Source organism: Manihot esculenta, chromosome 15, assembly GCF_001659605.2.
Source record: "Manihot esculenta cultivar AM560-2 chromosome 15, M.esculenta_v8, whole genome shotgun sequence".
In the NCBI taxonomy this organism is placed as follows: domain Eukaryota; kingdom Viridiplantae; phylum Streptophyta; class Magnoliopsida; order Malpighiales; family Euphorbiaceae; genus Manihot; species Manihot esculenta.
In genome coordinates this window covers 28026772-28049225 of record NC_035175.2, presented here as the reverse complement: position 1 = coordinate 28049225, position 22454 = coordinate 28026772, and the positions used below count along the sequence as shown (strand labels likewise).

The 22454-nt window shown below is 37.5% G+C and overlaps 1 protein-coding gene across 1 annotated transcript; it reads left to right on the top strand.

The window, feature by feature from the left end:
- Positions 1-19520: 19520 nt before the first annotated feature.
- Positions 19521-20751, top strand: LOC110602092 (aspartic acid-rich protein-like). The gene is made up of 3 exons (XM_021739515.1): positions 19521-19657; positions 19792-19887; positions 20619-20751. Exons 1-3 carry the CDS (start codon positions 19521-19523, stop codon positions 20749-20751), a joined length of 366 nt encoding a protein of 121 aa, XP_021595207.1.
- Positions 20752-22454: the final 1703 nt, after the last annotated feature.

Genomic DNA, 22454 nt, shown 5'->3' with positions numbered 1-22454 from the left:
GATGGTTCCCTAACCTGACTGTCTAGCTCTCTCACATAAGCTAGGAACCCCTGACACCCCTTCCTTAACATTCTACGAGCCTGGAGGGCTGATATCAAACCCCTAGGTGTCCCTCTCCTGTCTCCTCTGAAGACACACTCTGACCCATCCTGGTCTCTGACACATGTACAAGGAGCAATGCCAAGTACAAGGATAAATGCAATGCATCATCTTTGTGTACACTAATGCACTCACCCTATAGCATAGTCATGATGCATGAAGCATGAGAAAATATCAGTTATCATATCATATTAAAACATTACGTTAAATTCCACTCACCTCTGGTTATCTTTGCACTGACACACTGGACTCACTGCTGATTCCCCTGATTCCTCTGGTCCGTACCTACACAGGTGGACTCAAATGAGGGACCAAACTCACTCAAGAACCTCTCTAAGAAACGCCCCAAAACCCCTCTAAACAATCCTAAAACCATCACATAAAACATGCAAAAGAAAGCTGGACAGGGCACTTTCGGCGGCAGGTTCGGCGGCCGAAACCCCACTCCAGAGACGAAACTCATGCATGTTCGGCGGCACCTTCGGCGGCCGAAGGTCTCGTCCAGAGACGAAACTCACACACTTTCGGCGGCCGAACTCCCTCTTTCGGCGGCCGAAAGGCTCTTTCTAAACCGAAAGCCTTGCTTTCGGGGGCAACCTTTGGCAGCCGAACTGCCTCCACAAAGGGTTCGGCGGCCGAACCTTCCTTCGGCGGCCGAACCTGGTTTTGCCCGAAGGACAGAACCCTGCTTTGTTTCATGCAAACTTTGCCCAAAAACCTACAAACATGCATAGCCACTACTCCCAACTAGCATATACACATAGATATGCCCAAAGGGGTCTCAAACTACCCTAAAACCCCAAACAAACATAGCACATAACACTTACACATGCTGGAACACCACAAATCACCAAAACCTCACCTAAACCGAAACATGCATACTACCCATACAAACTTTATAAAACCTTGCAAAATCATCAAAGAAGCTCAGGATCTTCACTTACCTCTTACACAACGTAAGGATGAAGGGTCCTAACGTGGAGATATGAAGAAAAGCTCTTCCAAAGCTCCAAGCTTCAAAACTTGTTTCTTTTTCTCAAACCCTTCATAAATCACCAAAACTCTTAAAACTCTTGAAAGATTTGATGAAACTCATGAAAAACATGAAAGTCAACGTGGAGAGGCTGAAACTCACCTCTGGCTGCAAGTGGAGGAGAAAATACCCTCATCTCACCGACCTTTGGCCCTTTTATAGGTGGCTGGCCAGACCACCTTCGGCAGCCGAACGTGAAGCCGCAACCATGCAATGTTCGGCGGCCGAAAGTGACCTTCGGCGGCCGAACCTTTACATTTCTCCCTTGTTGCTTTTCTTTCAAAACTCAATGCTTTTCACACTTCAAAACATGAAAACAAGTGAAAATACCTTGGAAAACATATGCATTACCCTTCTCGAGGGTTCCGACACCCAAGATTCCACCGGACTACAGGAATTCCGATGCCGGACTCGAGCCGGGTATTACATAGGGCCAAGCACAATTCTAATCCATTAAAATTTACATGTCCACACTATTCTATTACATGTCTTCTATAGTTTGGATCCGATCAGAACCACATGAGTTGTGAATTCCTACGCATATGCCTACTTTATAGAGTTTTTGTTCTCATTGCAACTGAGGAATCTAAACCCTATGCAGGTGGATCAAAGATATCCCACATTGAAAAAAGGTTAGAAGGGGCAGGGCCTTATAAGGGCATGCCTTGGACACCCTAGTGGACGCGTTTTGGAAAGACAGGGTAACTAATCCCTTGATCCGAAAACAAAACCGTGAGGGAAGACAGGGTGTCAATCCCTTGACCCAAAGCGGACAATATTCACCGGTGTGAGCCCAGAGGATGTTACAATTGGTATCAGAGCTTGGGCCTCATGAGTACGGTGTGCTGAGCGAGGACGCTCAGGCCTGTATGGGGGGAAGGAACCCTATGCAGGTGGATCAAAGGTATCCCACATCGAAAAGTCGTTAGAAGGGGCAGGGCCTTATAAGGGCATGCCCTGGACACCCTAGTGGACGCATTTTGGGAAGACAGAATAACCAATCCCTTAATCCGGAAACAAAACTGTGAGGGAAGAAAGGGTGCCAATCTCTTGACCCAAAGCGGACAATATTCACTGGTGTGGGCCCAGAGGATGTTACACAAACGATCCACATTGCGCTCCGAGAAGGCAAATGGGATATCACTGAGTAGACCACCTTCATCCTCTAGAGCCTCCCTCAACGAAACAACTAATATGTTCGATGTACCTTAGAGCCAATTTACCTTTCTTTCCAAAACAAATCACCCCTTTCATAGAAGACACCTTAAGCAATACCATATCTCCCTCCTGAAAGAAAACTTGTTTTTTACTAATGTCTGCATAGCTCTTCTGCCTACTCATAGCTATTCTGGTTCTTTCTCTGATGATGGACACCACCCTATTGGGATCTCTATCAATTCTAGCCCTGTTAAAGCCCTTTCTCCCACTTCTGCCCAACAAACAGGCGACCTGCACTTTCTTCCATATAAAGCCTCATAGGGAGCCATCCCAATGCTAGTATGGTAACTGTTATTATAGGTAAACTCCACCAATAGTAGGTGTTGCCTCCAAGAACTGACAAATCTAGCACACACATCCTTAACATGTTCTCTATGGTTTGGATAGTTCTTTCTAACTATCCATCAGTATGTGGGTGGAAAACAATGCTAAAATCTAACCTTATGCCCATAGCATTCTGCAGACTCCGCCAAAACCTAGAGGTGAACTGGGGTCCCCTATCTGACACTATAGAAACTGAAGTCCCATGCAACCTGATGATTTCTTTCACATAGATCTGTACCAATTTATCCACAGAGTAACCACTCCTGATAGGAATAAAGTGAGCAGATCTGGTCAATCTGTCCATTATTACCCATATAGAGTCGTGTCTGTTGAATGTCACTAGTAGCCCCATTATAAAATCTATTGCCACATTTTTCCATTTCCATTCTAGAATCAGTAGTGGGTTGAGTATTCTAGCTGACTTCTGATGTTCCAACTTCACCTTCTGACACACTTCACAAGCAACCACAAACTTAGCTATGCTTTATATAAGGCCACCAGTACTCTTTCTTCAGGACTTGATGCATCTTGGTGGCTCAAAGGTGGACACTATGCCTCGCATTATAAGTCTCTCTCATAATGTCTTCCTTCAAGCCTATGTCATCTAGTACACTTAATCTATTTCTATAACGGAGAATCCCTCTGTTGTTAAACTGGATATCACCATTCTTACCTTGCTGAAGTACTCCTTCTAATTTCACCAACTCTGGGTTCTTGTGCTATTTTTGTGCCACTTGTTCTGGAAATACAAGTGTCACTTTCATTTGTGCCACAAAAGCACATGTACTAGACAACTCCAGCTATAAGCCTTCATTAACAAGTCTATAAAATTCTTTCACCACTAGTCTCCTTTCCATTGAGATATGGGATAAACTGCCAAGTGATTTTTGGCTGAGAGCATCTGTCACTACATTTGCTTTACCCAGATGATACTGGATTTTGCAATTATAATCACTAAGTGGTTCTACCAATCTCCTCTGCCTCGAGTTTAAATCTTTCTGACTCAAGATGTATTGCAAACTTTTATGATCTATAAAGATCTCATATTTCACCCCATACAGGTAGTGCCTCCACATCTTAGTGCAAAGATCATAGCTGACATCTTTAGATCGTGTGTAGGATAATTTAACTCGTATTTCTTTAACTACCTAGAAGCATAAGCAGTTATCCTATCACTCTGCATCAACACACAACTTAGTCCCATTAGGAATGCATCACAGAATGCTGTGAAATCCTTATTACTCATAGGCAGAGCTAATGCTGGTGCTGATGTCAATCTTCTCTTTAACTCTTGAAAACTCTCATCTCACTGATATGACCAGACTGACTTTTGATTCTTCTAGGTCAACCTAGTCATAAGAGCTGTTATTTTAGAGAAATTCTAAACGAATCTCTTGTTGTAACCTACCAAATCCAAAAAGCTTTTGATCTCTATTACCGTAGTGGGTCTGAACCAGTTAACTACTGCCTCTACTTTCTTAGGGTCTACCTCAATTTCATTTTCTGAGACAACATACTGACTCGCGGTTGTCGAAGCCGATCAAAAATAACCTTTTCGATTATCAACAATATTACTATTGCAAATAGTGGTAAAGGATCGAATCCACAGGGAATTGAAAACTTACCAACCTTCCTTATCAAGACCAAGAGAACGCACTGATAACGAATAAGCTGAAAGTAAATAAAATAAAAGTGCATGTAAAGTAAAATGGGAGGGTTTGAGATTGATTTAAGAGATCTAATACTGGGAGCAATAAAAGAAGCAAATAATAAAAAGAAGGAGAAATCAATAATGAGAAAGATCTAGTTGAAGAATTGGATCCACTTCAGTTGTTAGGATTGATCATTGAAACTAATGTTCTTTTGATTGATTCAATAGATTAGTTATGGAGATAGAAGACGCTTCTCACCACCATGTCTCTCCTTAAGATTAAATTAATTAGGAAACGTCCTCTAATCAATAACTAATCAACAAGTTGCCAAGGAATGTCCTTGGGTCTTGGGCATCAAAACAACTGTTAATTACATGAAGAGATAGAGAGAGCCAATCCTAACTACTGAAACGCATGAGATGTTGCTAGATCACACAACTTCCTTAGTTTTTACACCAAGTGTTCTTATGTTTGAACAATCCAAGCAATTACGGACTTAAAATTATCCAAACTAACAATATATTACCTTGCAATCAAGAATCAAGTGGCCAATTTTGTAACGACCCGAAAATCGGACCGCTACCGGCGTTAGGATCCAGGTCGGCTTAAGGCCGCCGAGACCCGTAGCAAGCCTGACATACAACCTATAAACCTATTTAATCCCATACATGATCAAGAACATACGTAAAAATTTAAAACTTTTCTTTCATTCATACACCAAACTCAACATGTGCATGCACTGAACATTATCATAATCATAACATTGATCCCTCTGTGGGATCTCATCAATGCCCCAAAGGGCAAAACAACATATGTTGAGTTGGTTTACATAAACATCATAAAAAGATCTAGGATCATGCATTAAAAGGGATACCTTACACATAGGTCAAGCACAACCTCTAATCCTCAATATCATTACATTACATAACTATTCATAACTTTACAATTTATCATGTCCACATTCTATCTATTACATACAAAAGACTTCAATACTCTTGCTGACCTCCTGGTCTACCCTGTACCTGCAAACCTGGGGAATTAGGGAGAGGGGTGAGCTACTAGAGCCCAGTGATCAGAATAATAAAACATTCAAAACTTATGATAACATGGAATGCATCACATCACAGCTAATCACATCAAGGATGAACTTGTCACCAATAGCCCTCTACATAGTCCAACTGTGCCAGAACGTAGAATGGGTCCTGGTCTTTCTCTTACATAGCATAACATAACATAGTCCAATTGTGCCAGAACGTAGAATGGGTCCTGGTCTTTCTCTTACATAGTGCCAGCGAACGTAGAATGGGTCCCACTGGTCTTACATTCCGTACCGTACATATCACACCGTCACATCATAGATCGAGGGCTATGGATCATCCAACATTCATCCACATCAACATTAAAATGTGCAATGCAACATATTCGTGAATTCTAATGCAAACAACCTAAAATCATCACATGACATTCATGATGCATGAACATGCTCAAAACTTTATAATTGATTTGCTTTAAAACGTAAAGGTTTATTCTACTCACCTCTGGATAGCTCTGACCAGACACTGGAGCAGCTGACTCACTACTGGGGTCCTCAGTTCCTCGGGTCCGAACCTACACAGGTAGACTCAAATGAGGGACCAAACAACTAGAACATAACTCTAAACTACTCCCCAAAAACCCCCTAAAATATCATGAAACAATCATAGAAAAACATGCAAGAGGGGGCTGGACAGGGCACTTTCGGCGGCAGGTTCGACGGCCGAAAGTCCCTCCAGAGCCGACAGTCAGGCAGGTTCGGCGGCACCTTCGGCGGCCGAAACTCCCAGACAGAGGCGAAACTCATGCATGTTCGGCGGCACTTTCGGCGGCCGAAACTCCCATACAGAGACGAAAGTCTCCTTTCGGGGGCAAGCTTCAGCAGCCGAAGGCTGCCTCCATAAGCATGTTCGGCGGCCGAAAGTTCCTTCGGCTGCCGAACCTGGTTTCTCCCATAATGGCAGAAACTCAGCTCTTCTATCCACATTTGCCTCCAAAACTTTCCAATCATGCATAAACCTATTCTACCACACAAATACACAAGCATACAAGCTCCTAGGGGCCTCAAACTACCTTAAACCCCATCTACAACACATCAAGCATCCACATTGTTCATAAACACATATAAAACCCATAAACCTAACCATGAGCTAAACATGCATTCTACCCCATAGATCTACTTAAAACTTACTTAAAACATGCAATGAGCTTAAGATCAGCTCTTACCTCGTGGAGATCGAGAGAGAGAGACGACCTAAACTCGGAGATGGGAGGGGTTGAGTTTCCTTGAACCTCAAAGCTCCAAAACTTGCTCAAAGCTTGAAAATCTTCAAAACAAAGCAAAAACTCAAGAAAATCTTGAAAGATCTGAAGGAAGAACTCAAAGATTGGTGAGGGACGGCGGAGAGCTCACATTGGCCGACAATGGGGAGAAAAGTTCGCCCATTTTCGGCTAAGGGACCCTTTTATAGTGGCTGGCCAGGCCATGTTCGAGGGCCGAACGTGCCTCCGCATGCATGCCATGTTCGGCGACCGAACTTGAGGTTCGGTGGCCGAACCTGGACTTCCCTCACTTATGCCTTCGGGGGCCTAAGGCACACCCGAAATGCATGCATGTTCGGCGGCCGAACTTGAGGTTCGGCGGCCGAACCTGAGTTTTCCTCCAAGGTTGTTTTCATGCAAAAACTCATTTCCTTCTTACTTAAAAACATAAAACACATTAAAACATTTATGAAAACATGGTTTTACCCTTCTAGAGGTCTCCGACATCCGGGATTCCACCGGACGGTAGGAATTCCGATACCGGAGTCTAGCCGAGTATTACAAATTTAATCAAAACAACAAAGCAATAATAGATTTAAGCATGAAATTGTCTGAATATTGAATAAACCAAAAGTAAACAATGTATGTTCAGATCTCACAATCCATAAAACAACCTTAGTTTCAACCAATTTTCAACTAGAATAAAAGATTTCAGCCACTCATGGCTGAAACAAAAATCAAAAACAAGAAAGGAAAGGGGAGAAGAGGAACCAAATTGAAGGAGAGCCTTGCGCCTTGCCTTGGCCGAATGGGGGAAGATGAGTGTCTTCTTGGGCGGCAGCCTTAGAGGTCCTTAAGTATGATTTGTGTGTTGCCCTAGCTGATGCTTGCTGCCCAAGTTGTCAAGAGGCTGCCCAAAAGGCTGCCCAAGGATTGCTTGCTCAAGTTGTGCTGCCTATGCACATGTGAAGTGGGGGAGGCGTGTGCTTGGTCTTCAAATGCAAGGAGTGGGGTCTTTGCTCTTTACTTGCTGCCCAAATGTCTTCAAGAGGCTGCCTGTAATACCCGGCTAGACTCCGGTATTGGAATTCCTACCGTCCGGTGGAATCTCGGATGTCGGAAGCCTCTGGTAGGGTAGAAACATGTTTTCATAAAATGTTTTAATGTATTTCATGTTTTAAGTAAAAAGAAAATGAGTTTTTGCATGAAAACAACCTTGGAGGAAAACTCAGGTTCGGCCGCCGAACATGCATGCGTTTCGGGTGTGCCTTAAGCCCCCGAAAGCATAAGTGAGGGAAACCAGGTTCGGCCTCCGAACCTTATGTTCGGCCGTCGAACCTTATGTTCGGCCGCCGAACATGGCATGCATGCGGAGGCACTTTCGGCTCCCGAACGTGGCCTGGCCAGCCACCTATAAAGGGGTCCCTTAGCCGAAAACGGGCGAGCTTTTCTCCCCATTTTCGGCCAAGGTGAGCTCTCCGCCATCCCTCGTCGGTTTTGAGTTCTTTCCTTCAAATCTTCCTCGATTTTCATTAGTTTTACCCTTGTTTTGAAGATTTTGAGCATTTGAGCGAGTTTTGGAGCTTGGAGGTTCAAGGAACTCTCTCTCTCCCATTTTCCGAGCTAGGGTCGTTCACCTCTCGATCTTCAACAGGTAAGGGCCGATCTTGAGCTTATGGCATGTTTTAAGTAAGTTTTAAGTAGATCTATGGGGTAGAATGCATGCTTAGATCATGGTTAGGTTTATGGGTTTATGTTATGATTTTGGACAATGTGAATGCTTGATGTGTTGTAGATAGGGTTTAAGTTAGTTTGATGCCCCTAGGAACTTGTATGCTTGAGTATGTATGTTGTAGATTAGGAGAAATGCATGTTTGGTTGGTTTTGGGAGGCATATGTGCATGAGGAACCAAGTTTCTGCCCTTTGGCAGAAACCAGGTTCGGCAGCCGAAGGACTTTCGGCCGCCGAACCTGCCTGGGAGGCAAGCCTTTCGGCTGCCGAAGCCTGCCCCCGAAAGAGGACTTTCATCTCTGTCTGGGAGTTTCGGCCGCCGAAAGTGCCGCCGAACATGCATGAGTTTCGTCTCTGTCTGGGAGTTTCGACCGCCGAAGGTGCCGCTGAACCTGCCTGACTTTCGGCTCTAGAGGGACTTTCGGCCGCCGAACCTGCCGCCGAAAGTGCCCTGTCCAGCCCTCCTTTGCATGTTTTTCTATGATTGTTTCATGATGTTCTAGGGGGTTTTTGGGGAGAAGTTTAGAGTTATGTTTATGTATGTTTGGTCCCTCATTTGAGTCCACCTGTGTAGGTTCGGACCCGAGGAACCGAGGACCCTAGCAGTGAGTCAGTTGTCCCAGTGTCTGGTTAGAGCTATCCAGAGGTGAGTGGAATAACTCATTATGTTTTAAAGCAAATAATGGACATTTTAGCATGATTCACGCATCATTAATGCCATGAGATATACTAGGTTGTTTGCATTAGAATTCACGAATATGTTGCATTGCATACTTTATGGTTGTTGATGTGGATGAACGTTGGATGATCCATAGCCCTCGATCTATGATGTGACGATGTGATATGTATGGTACGGAATGTAAGACCAGTGGGACCCATTCTACGTTCGCTGGCACTATGTGAGAGAAAGACCAGGACCCATTCTACGTTCTGGCACATTGGAATGTTATGTTATGCTATGTAAGAGAAAGACCAGGACCTATTCTACGTTCTGGCACAGTTGGACTATGTAGAGGGCTATTGGTGACAAGTTCATCCTTGATGTGATTAGCTGTGATGTGATGCATTCCACATTATCATATGTTTTAAATGTTTTATTATTCTGCTCACTGGACTCTAGTAGCTCACCCCTCTCCCTAATCCCCCAGGTTTGCAGGTACAGGGTAGACCAGGAGGTCAGCAAGAGTATTGATGTCTTGTCTATGTAATAGATAGTGTGGACATGATAAATGTATTTGATGTTATGTAAAAGTACAGTTTAGACATGTAATATAATGAGGCTTATGGATGATAGAGGTGTGTTGACCATAGAATATTTTTATCCCTTTTAATACATGATCTTAGATGTTTTATGTTGTTATATAAACCAACTAAACGCAGGTTATGCCACCCTTAGGGGTACTGATGTGATCCCACAGAGGGGTCAATGTTTATGATTATGTTTATGTATAGTGCATGTACAGGTTGAGTTTGGTGGGTAATAGAATGTATGAAAGAAAAGTTTTATTTTTTTTGTATGTTGTTGATCATGTATGGGATTAAACAGGTTCACAGGATGTATGTTGGGCTTGCTATGGGTCCCGACGGCCTTAAGCCGACCTGGATCCTAGCGCCGGTAGCGGTCCGATTTTCGGGTCGTTACACTGCCCAAGTGTTGAGTTGCTGCCCATCTTGCCCTTCACACTTTCCTTGCCGCCCATGCACAAATAAGGAAGGTGGACCCTTTCTTTGCAATTTCAATTTTGAATGTGCATGGTATGAGGTGGCAAGCATGTGATTTTTGGATTTAGCTTCGTTAATAAGTTGGATTTTGAAATTCAAAATTTGAATGTGAATCTTGGAGATTTGAATTTCAAAATACTTTTCTTGTTTGGTTCTTCATTTATGGCAACTTGAGATTTGGCTTCTTGAATAAGGAAAAGGCTACTTGGAGATTTGAAATTTGAATTTCAAATTGCTTTGGCTGAATGTTCTTTCCTTATTTGCCACTTTCCTTATTTAGAACTTTCCTTATTTAGCTTCACTTGATTTCAACTTGGCAGGCTTGCTATCCTTTGCTCCAATTAAGGCAGTTTTAGGGCTATTTTCTCCAAATTGCCCTTTTACACCATTTTCTGCAAAATAATATCAAAAGCACTAAATTAGGCAGAAAGCATGTAAATTAACATCAATAATATCATGATAAAATGGGCTAAATTATGCTTTATCACATGCCTTGAGAAATAGATACTTCTCAACTAGAAGTCACATTTAGAGAACTTCGCATATAACTCGTGTTCTCTCAAGGTCTGCAACACTCTCCTCAATTGATGGACATGTTCTTCTGTATTTCTAGAATGCACTAAGATGTAGTTAATAAAGACAATAATAAAGTAATCTAGAAACTATCTGAAAACTCTATTCATGAGATCTATGAATGCTGCAGGGATATTGGTCAGCCCGAACAGCATTACTAGGAACTTATAATGCCTATATCTGGTCCTGAAAGTTGTCTTAGATACGTTTTCTTTTCTTATTCTTAACTAATGATAATGGATCTTAAATCTATATTGGAGAAACAACCGACTCCTGTTAGTTGGTCAAACAGATCATCGATCCTGGGTAAAAGATACTTATTTTTGGTAGTGACTTTGTTCAACTATTTGTAGTCAATACAAAGTTTTAGGGATCCATCCTTCTTTTTCACAAACAACACTAAAGCACCCTAGGGTGAGGTACTAGGTCGGATGAAACCCTTATCTACTAATTCTTGCAACTGTTCATTTAGCTCTTTCAACTTGGCAGGTGCCATCTGTAGGGAGGAATAAAGATGGGTTTGTTTCCTGGCAACGCTTCAATTTCAAACTCTATTTTCCTATCAAGTGGTAAACCTCGCAGATCATCTAAGAAAACATCGAGAAACTCTCTAACCACAGGCACTGAAGCTGGTTCCTTGAACAGACTACCAAACTCTCTAACATGAGTAAGAATCCCCTCACAACCCCTCCTAAACAACCTATGAGCCTGTAAGGCAGATATCAAATCTCTAGGCATACCTGACTTGTCCCCTCGAAAGACAATCTCTAATCCATTTTGTTCTCTAAATCTAACTACCTTGTTTTTGCAGTCCAAGATAGCACCAAGATAGCACCATAAGTAGAGAGCCAATCCATCCCTAGAATGACATCAAAATAATCAAATCTAGAACTACAAGGTTGGCTAGAAAGCACTTGTCCTCAACTATAACTAGACTGAACTATTAGACTGACTCTGTCATAAATGTATCACACTTGGATCCATTGACCCAAAGAGGATGCTCTAGACTAGAAGTTATCAAATTCACACTGTCTACGGCTCTCAGAGAAATAAAAGAATGAGAGGCATTGTTGGGAAATTTCGAGATTATTGCAACCCAAATTGCACAGCGGAAAAATAAAATTTCAGATTTCCTTTCCCAGAATCCGAGTGCTTCGTTTATTTCATAAGAAGGATATGAGACTAATCTGTTAATCTCGTTCAAAAGATACAATGGCTTACTGATGGTGCTGTTTTTTCAAACGAACACCCTCTATAGTATCCACACGAACGTCTTCTATCCTTCTAGAGTGCTAGCTCTCTCAGATATGGATAGATTATGTGCTCCACAATCTGCAACTGTTAGACTGAATTTTTTCCAAAAATTAACATCATCTCCACAATTCGTAGGAGTATTTATATTTTCAGTCTTTTGTTTTTCCACAATTCTTTTCCCAAAAGAGTTGTGTTCAGAGCCCACTATCACAATCTCATAGATACTCAAATATCTTTATGTGATAGAGTACTTTATCTGTAACAGTTACAAATAAACTGCAGATCTTTTAAATATTATTATCTTATAATAATAAATAATTAATAATAATAACACTTTATTATTATTAATTAATATTAATAATAATAACACTTTATTATTATTAATTAATATTAATAATAATAACACTTTATTATTATTAATAATCAATAATAATAACACTTTATTATTATTAATTATATTAATGGGCTTTGGGTTTTTAGCCCATTAATATGTCATAGCACATCAACAACGTTCTTTTGTGTGTGACCCAATAGGCTCACATTAATTGGTAATAGGCCCAGTCCCACAAGACCCATAAGTCATAAGTGGCCTCTAGCAAAATATTATGACTACCCAACTAATATGAGGATCAATAGTCCGATAAAGCCTAATAAATAGAATATGTATTAATCCCTTTGTCACACGATATCTAATTTGAACATAAGTCATGGTCAATGTCAAACTTATAATATTCAAACTTATGATTTCTCGATCTCTAAATAGACTGATACATTCAAATGATATTGATCACACTATCAATTCATTTGAGTACGGCCATGCATTTCTCAGTCTCACTTATCGATGGGCCCAAAAGATATCTCTCTCAAAGAGAGGGACAAATCCTATCTTGATTGTTCAATATACTCTACATAATTTCTATTATGCTCAATCATAACCTTTATGATTGTCCGATTAAAGACAACGTTTGGTTATGTCAAAACATAACAGTCCTTATGTTGGAAACTATAACAATCTCAAGTTAAAGGATTAAGACATAACTATTTTTGAGATTCACTTATGACAATAACCCATGTAGTGATCTCAGTGCGGGTCCATCCAATACTTTGTTCTCTAACAAGTATCTATGGTTATTGAATTATATGAACATATACATAATCATCTCATGATTATCAATCAATAATCATACTAGCTATGTTTTATTATTGTCAACATAATAATAAGTAACCAGGGATGATAATCGTTATTATGTAACATGCAAACAAATAATAATGATAAAAATCTCTTTTATTAATAACCAAAATGACATACAAAAATACCCAAGATAATGGCCTAGGGCATATACACTAACAGGCATCAGGGTCTATAAGAGCATACACATCAGAATACCCAATAGTGAGTTTACTTGACACCACTGTGTTTGATGTGTTGGCTTCCTATTGTGTCATGGTGAAGATCTACACTGGTGTTGAAGGACCTTCTCCTTGGGAATTTCAGGTTTGATGTGTTGGCTTCCTGTTATGCCATCACCCTCCTTATAATTAGGAGCATCCAACTTTAGGTAATCTATCATTTTTACCTTACTCTCTGCTGATGGGTTAGGTTTGGGTGGTTGAATTTCAGGAATTACAAGTTCTGCTAGAGGAAGAGGTGGTGGTGGTGCAGCACTCCCTGGGTTAGGTTTTGTTGGATTTTGATAGTAGGGTGAAGGTGAAAACATAAGATAGGGTGGATATCCAGGTGGTAGCTAGAGTAATTCGATTAACCTTCCATTGAATATCCGGGTCCCTATGGATAAGGCTGGTACTGAGGTGGATAGGCAGATCCTGAGGCCTGAGCACCTCCTATTCTTCCTTCAGACTCTCCTACACCCTCTCGTCCAAAGCTCATACCCAAACTTTTATCTCTCATTTGATCATCGCCCACTGCTTTCCTGACATCTGCAGATATCCTACTCAGATCTGTTCCTCTTCTGTTTACATCAAAAGACCATCTAAGGTCCCTTAACGCTTCTCCCCTGTTACTTCTACTTATCCATGCTCTTGATGGAGCAACAGGGGGAAGGGAGTTCATACCCTCATTTTCAAGTGGAACTCCAGTCAATCGTGCGGATTGACGTGAGCCACGCATCTTATCTTATGGAAAACAACATTTAAACATACAAACTTTAGCATCATATGGTTCATTTAGATACACATGAATCCACAACATCTATATCATATCATCAATGTACATGCATAAAGTCATGGTATTTCAAATCATCATACATACATCAAGATATGACTCTACACCCTATCCCTAGTAAACATGCATTTTTCTAATTATGCTTTCCCTCTATAACATCTATGAGTCCAACACTCTAAGTCCGACCATATGAACCTAGGGCTCTGATACCACTCTATAACGATCCGAAAACTAAACCGCTACTGACACTAAGGTTTAAGTCGACTTAAGGTCGCCGGACCTCATAACAAGCCTATTATACATCTTGCTACACCTGATATAATCCCAACATGATCATAAAAACATATAAAAATATTTCCATCTCATGAACTCGATATGTATATGCAACATAATAGAAAACATAAAACTTATACTAAAGCCCTCATCAAATACTCTAGTATGGTCATTATTGCATGCCCCAGTTTGGTTCAGATATAACTTAAACTTTAAAACGTTTACATAATAAGATCATGAGCAAAGGGATTATAAAAAAAAATTTGGGCAAAGCACAATTCCAATCCACCATATGTAATGCATGTCCATAGATATACTATTACATCAAAACTATACCATACAATATTGTTGATCTCCCGATCTAACTCTGGTCCTGCAAACCTAGGATTAGGGGAAATGGATAAACTACAAGAGGCTAGTGAACAGAAACATGATTATAAAACAATTTAATAAAGCATATGATCATATAAATGCTTCACAATACAAATAATCCACATCAAGATAGATTTGTCACTGGTAACCCTCCATAATTCTAATAGAGCCCGACCCACAATGGGTGCTCTTTAGAACTTTCTCTTAAATATAACATAGCATATCCACAGTGTCAAGGGTATAGAATAGGTAACCCTAGTCTTTCCATAGCATAATGTCAGGGGCTACTACAAAAAAAAAAAAAAAGACTATCAGCGATAGATTTAGCGACGAAAATTATTTCCGTCGGAAAAATAAAATTAGCGACGAAATCAGTGACAGATTAGTGACGAATACTTTAATTACATATTTCCTACGGATTTTCGATGGATTAGCAACAAATTTTAAAAGAATTGGCAACGAAATAAAATGTCATCACTAATCTGTAGGAAAATTTAAAGAATACATAAAAAAACCTAACTCATCTCTTTCATTCTCTCTCTTTTTTTTTTCAGTCGCACTCTCTGCTTTCCTCTCCTCTCCTTGCAGCTACTGTTATTGTTGCCATTGCCGCCGCTACTGGATGCTCCCCTCAAAACGCGACGCTGCTACTGCTGTCGCTCGCCACCATTGCACTCTCTCCTCTCCTTTCTACTGCAAACCAGTAATATAGATTATATGTTATTATCTGTTATTTTTTATGTTTTGCATAATATTATCTTTTATTTTTTTAACAAAATAGTAATATAGATTTTAGTAAATAGAAAATTAAGACTAAAATTTAATATTATCTGCAAACCTACTGGCCATATTTAGTTGATCTTAATAAGGTAATTTTTTCAGAATTTTATTTATAATATATATATATATAAGAAAAAAAAAGGCAAATGGGCTCTTGAATCACTGTTGCTTTTCTGAAACTCGAATATGAAAACCATTGCCAAATCCCAAAGCCGGAGATCGGACCATGTATCCTCCCTTGATTTTCATCCACCTACTCAACATTACAATTCAAACAATTAAAGGATCTTGCCTAGTAATTTAACTCCAAATTAATTAATTGAACTTAATTACCTGTAATTAAGGACAAAGATATGTATAAACACAGAATTAGAACCCTTATGAACTCAGCTCCAGCACAAGATCTTGATCCTCCTCCAAAAGCTATGAAGTTCTTTTCCTGCTGAACTCAGCTCCTCCAAAAGATATGAAGTTCTTTGCCATTGCCACAGCTCCCATGTCCTTCAATATTATTCAATTTAATAAGAAAAGTTAATAACCAAAATAAATAATTTGTTGATATAATTAGTTGGACCAGAATTCAAGCATAAACTATTATAGTGGGATCAATGAGTTAAATTCCATTTATATATATAATTATTTCTAAGTACATATACGCAATAAATTATATAAGAAATTTGAAAGACTAAAATTTAATATTTTTATTTTACTTGAAAAATGGGTATAATTAAAAGTTAATTAAAGGTAGTTGCTCCATTGCTTTTTAACCTCCATAACATTTAACATTTAAATTCTTAGTCTAAAAATAACTTTTTCTCTTTTAAATTATAGAAGATAATTAAAAAAAAGACTTAATTTTCTCTTTAATTAAAAAATATTTGATTTGTATGTTTGATTTGTTAAATTGATTAGTGTGTTTTACTTGTTAAATTAATATATAATTAGAGTTGAATTTGTTTATATTTCAGAATATATTTATCATGTAGATAGATCGTAGTTGAATATATAAGCGACTAGACAAAATAGCTTCCTTAATTTTGACTTTGAAATTGCAGTAGAGACATTTCTAAACTTTGTCTATACACAATTACAATTTATATGTCAAGATAAAAACTGTTGTCCATGTTCTAAGTGTTAGAATAGAAAATTTCAGAATAGGTAAGATGTCACTTATCACCTTTGCAAAAAGGAAAAATTACTTTTTAGTCCCTGAGGTTTAACGTAATTAACACTTCTGTCCCTCTATTTTGGCGACCCAACACTTAAGTCCCTCACTTTATTTTCTGTCCAAATTCGTAGTCCTTCCGTCCAAAATAGTCGTTTGGGATACGTGAATTGACAAAATTAACCCTCACTAAAAATCCCGCTATTTCAAAATCACAAAACCCAAACCCAAATGCCTCTTCTTCTTCTTCTTTTTCTTCTTCTTCTTCCTACCCTTTCTGCAACTTCTTCTTCTTCTTCTTCCTACCCTTTCTGCAACTGGAGAAAACATGAAAGAGAAAAAAAATAGGGATTTCACATTGAGAGAATGGTATTTTTGGAAAAAATTATCACCTCTCACCTTTGACTCTTTGACCAAACGGTTTGAATGGACAGAAGGATTACGAATTTGGATGGAAGAGAAAGTGAGGGACTTAAGTGTTCGGTCGCCAAAATAGAGGGATAGAAGTGTTAATTACGTTAAACCTTAGGGACTAAAAAGTAATTTTCCCTTGCAAAAATGGATTTGTTGGAGGATATACTAAGTGGATTGCATATGGTGAATTTTTCACTCATGAAATAAATTCTGAGCAACTTGAGGAACAGTTTACTGATTATCTTGCTACAACCAACAATGTTAATAATTATAGAAGCATAGTCATAGAAGTAATAGATATAAATTATGGTACATTTGGAGTTGGTAGTTCTAAAATGGGTAATGAAACCATGCAGTCAAACCTAGAAGTTTTAAATTTCTATGAATTGTTACACGGTGTGGATGTGCCATTATGGAAATGCTACAATAATCATACCAAGTTATCTGTTGTATGTTAATTATTGAACTTGATGTCAAAATTTCACATTAGTCATAGTTGTTTTAATAAGTTTATGGAAACAGTAAAAGTTATGCTACCGGAAGGAAATCTCTTACCAGATAACTTTTATAATACGAAGAAGATGGTGTCCACTCTAAGTCTTGGTTATACAAATATTGATATTTGTGTAAACAATTGTATGTTGTAATTTCAAGAAAACATCCATAGAATATCATGTATAACATGTGGTCACCCTCGATATAAACTAATACAATTATTTATGGAGCGACAAAAAAAGAGACTATTTAAAGTGCTATGATATCTGCTTTTGATTTCTAGACTTCAAAAACTTTTTATGTCATCCAAAACTGCTGAGCACATGGTTTGGCACGCTTCTAACCAACAAGTTGATGGTATTACGGTACATCTTGTTGATAGTGAGGCATGGAAACATTTTGATCGCACCCACTCTTGATTCGCATCTGATCCAAGAAATATTCGGCTTGGATTATGTATTGATGGATTTAATCCTTTTGAACAGTAATCTAATCTGTATTCTTATTGGCCCGTAATTGTTGTAGTTTACAATTTACTTTCATGGATGGCAATAAAAAAATCTTACATATTTCTGAATATGGTGATTTCAGGTCCTAAAAGCCTTGGAAAAATCTTGAATGTTTTTTGAGGCCTTTGATTGATAAGTTGAAATTATTGTGACATGAAGGAGTTTTGACTCAATGCTAATTCTAGCCAAAACTTTCAAATGAAAGCAGTACTGTTATGGACAATAAGTGATTTTCCTATATATAGTATATTATCTGGATGGAACACATATGGTAGAATGTCATGTCATTATTGTATGGAAAACAATAAGGCCTTTATGCTGCAACATGGTGGGAAGGCATCATTTTTTTATTATAATCGTCAATTCCTTCCCATTAACCATCCATAAAGAAGAGAAAAAGATAAATTTAGAAAATATTTCATAGAAAAAACTCCTCCTCCTCCTCGTATGGCATGTGATGTTATACAACATTGGGTTAATTTGTTGAGTGATGTTATGTTTAGAATAATTACTGGCAAGCAAACAATACCGAGGTTTGGAGTACAACATAATTGGGTAAAAAAGAATATATTTTGGGAGCTTCCATATTAGCAATCAAATTCACTTCGACATAATTTTGATGTTATGCATATAGAGAAGAATGTGTTTGATAATATATTCTATACAGTTATGGATATGAATGGCAAATCAAAGGACAATATCAAAGTAAGACAAGATTTTAAAGTCTATTGTAATCGTTCCGAGTTAGAATTATTGTATAATAATAGTAAAGTATACAAACCTAAAGCCACTTATTCTTTGAATAAGGAATAGAAACAATCAATTTATTAGTAGCTTAAGGATTTGAGATTGCCTGACGGTTATACTTCGAACATTACTTAGTCTGTTAGTGTGAATGATTGTAAATTTTATGGATTAAAAAGCCATGATTGCCATATATTGATACAAAGATTAATACCAATTGCATTTCATGACATATTGCCTAAAGCAGTTTCGGATGCTTTAATTGAGTTGAGTCATTTTCTTAGAGACATAACTGCAACTACCCTTACAAAAGAAAATATGAATATTTTAGAAAAAAAATATTGTTGAGAGCATTTGTAAGTTGGAGAAGATATTTCCACTAGGTTTCTTTGACTCAATGAAGCATTTACCTATTCACCTGGCATACGAGGTAAAAGTAAGTGTGTCGGTGCAATAGCATTGGATGTATCCCTTTGAACGGTAAATACAGTACTCAATTTTTACGTATTTTGTATTGTAAATAAATGTCAAATAAATCAACTAACAATCTAATTATTCTTTTACTAGATACCTCTTTGATTTGAAGAAAAAAGTTAAAAATAAAACTTTTATTGAGGGTTCAATGTTGAGACATATCTTATTGAGGAAATTTCATCTTTTTGCTCACACTACTTTGAGCCATCTATGTCGACAAAGCTAAATAGAGTTCTAAGAAATTATGATGGTGGACATGTAGAACCTATGGAATGCGTTTCGATTTTCACTCATACAGGCCGCCCTTTTGAGCATTTGAATCATGGAAGAATGTTGTCAAATGAAGAGTACTAGGCAGCACATTTATATGTGTTGTTGAATTGTTTGAAAATTGATCCGTTTATTAAGTGATTTAAATTAAGTATTACCATATTAATTAAATAAAATAAATTATGATACAAAAATTCATTTTTTGGTGTAGGATATTTTATTCTCATTTACAAGAAACAATACCAAATATCAGCGATCAACAAGTTAAGCAAATGCGAGAGCGAAAACTCGCAAATTGGTTAAAAAAGTATGTAAGTGTTGCAAGTGATGATTTTAACATGTGCATTATTTTATACTTATAACTTAATGTTTTAGCATTAGGTGGGAAGGAACGAAGTTGATAATTGCATTTATCAAATAGTTCAACGGCCTAGCCGAAAAGTACAATAATATAAATGATACTTTGTGAATGGATTTAAATTCCATAGACATGATTATGGCAGAGAGCAAAAAATATTAAACAATGGTGTATGGCTGAAAGAAAGTTGTTATAATGAATATGAAATTGATTACTATGGCTTGCTGAATGAGGTATTAGAATTAAAGTATTGTAGAGAGAGAAATAAGATAATTCTTTTCAAGTGTGAATGATTTGACACTAATAGAGGGGTGAGAGTCCATCCTCAACACGATCTTATGGAAATCAATGTCAAATTAAGGATAGTATAATCTGATCTATTTTTTTTTAGCTCATCAAGTTTGCTACATTAGATATGCTAAAATCAATAAAGCAAGAATCGACTAGTGTGAGGTTTTCAAAACTAAAAGTAGGAGCACTTATAATATTGGACCTTTCACAGTTAACAGTAATTCAAATGAGTAAAACTCCAATGATGTTGCTTATCAGGATGATAGTGTCTCAAGGCCTTAAGAAATTGCACCAACAACTGAACTTGATAATCTCATAATGTTACTTAATTCAAATGTTATAATTGTGGTGGATGTTAATGAATTGCAACATGTGCAATAACCACTTAGAGTGGTGGAAGATGATGAGGATATAGAGGAAGAGGAAGAGAAAGAGGATACTGAAGAGTCAGATGACGATTTAAAAGATGATGGTGTGGATAGTGATGATGATGTGAACTTAGAAGATGATTATTCTAAATGATACATTGTAAAGTATATCTTATTTTTATATGTATTCATAGACTTGATATTTGATTATGATTTTATATATTATTTGTCTTTATTGTTAATTTAAACTTATGAATAATTTCTTTTTAGATGCCTCGAATAACAGTATCATCTAGAGGTAGAGGACATGGCCAGTAGCTTTCTATGAATGAAACAGATGAGACAACAAAGGTGCAAGAGAAAACACGGGAGAATACTCCACAAGCATTAGGGGGGTAAGCAAATGCATCCTCATCATCATTTATTCGAACTAGAGGTCCAAGCTTGGGACATCTTATCCCATCAAACCCATCTGATCAATAATTGATTAAATCAGAAGGAAATGTATAAGTCATATACAACTTTTTACTATTGATGTAATATGTATTATTACTATTTTTATTCAAACTAGAGGTCCAAACTTGGGACATCCTATCTTATCAAACTCGTCTGATCAAAAATTGATTAAATCGAAAGGAAATATGTAAGTCATATACAACTTTTTACTATTGGTGTAATATGTATTATTACTTACAACTATTCATTATATATAAAAATATTGCAGGTTTTTAGATTTTACAGTTACTAGATCAATCACAAATGACATTAAGATGCGCTACACTGCTCCATGGAATACTTGGTCAAAAATACCTTTATAGACAAAAGACAAGTTCTTCAGACTTTTTTGGGTAAATATAAATGATATTCTAAGATTTCTAATATGCATTTTAAATTTGTTAAATTTACAGAACACTAATTATTATTTGTAGAGTTTATATATGTGGGATGAGAGTGAAGAAGATATAGTTCGAATTGCTTGGAAAAAGGTAGGCAAAGAAAGATTGTGAGGCATTCTGAATAGAGTTAGGAATGAATTGTTGCACAAGCACAAGAAGACATATATTGTTTATCTACATAATTTAGGACCAGATTGGATGGAGACATAGATATGAAATAAACTTGTTGCATATTAGAGTATACTAGAGTGGAGAAAGAAATCAGAAGCTGATAAAGCAAATAGAAACATAAAAAAAGATGGGACTATTACGAAACACTCTGGTGGTTCAAATAAAGTAAAGGTTCATGAGAATAGAATAGTATAACTCTATTATTTCTTACTTTTATTTATACAATTTTATTTTTATATAGATGGTTAGAAATTATTCATGTATATTGTGTTATGTGATCATTTCTTTTTTGTAGACAAAAAAATTAAGTAGGCAACCAACTCAACTTGAAATATTTCGTGTAACTCACACAAAAAAGGGGAGTCAAGGTGTCGTTATTGATGGAAAATCGCGACTAGTTGATATAAGTTAATTTTTGCTTATTTATTGTTATCACATTATTTTTCTATTTATTATGTTACTATTAGTTGTATATGGTTAATGAAATATCTATTATATTTTCTTTTTGAACTTAGAGAGCTTATTTGAGTGTCATTCCTGAGAATGTGGATCACAATTATGAAAGTCAGTCTGCTTTTAATTTGAATAAGTGGATTGAAATTTTTGAAAGTAATAAAGGGAGGGTTTGTGGTTTTAGATCTTCTGATATTGCAAAATCAGGAACTCCAAATATCTCTTTCTCATGCATATCAGCTCATCCTAGAGGACCTTTTCAAACTATGTTTTCTTTAAAGGAGGTTGAATAAATATTAGAGCAAAATCGAATGAAAATGAAAGAAGATATGGAACA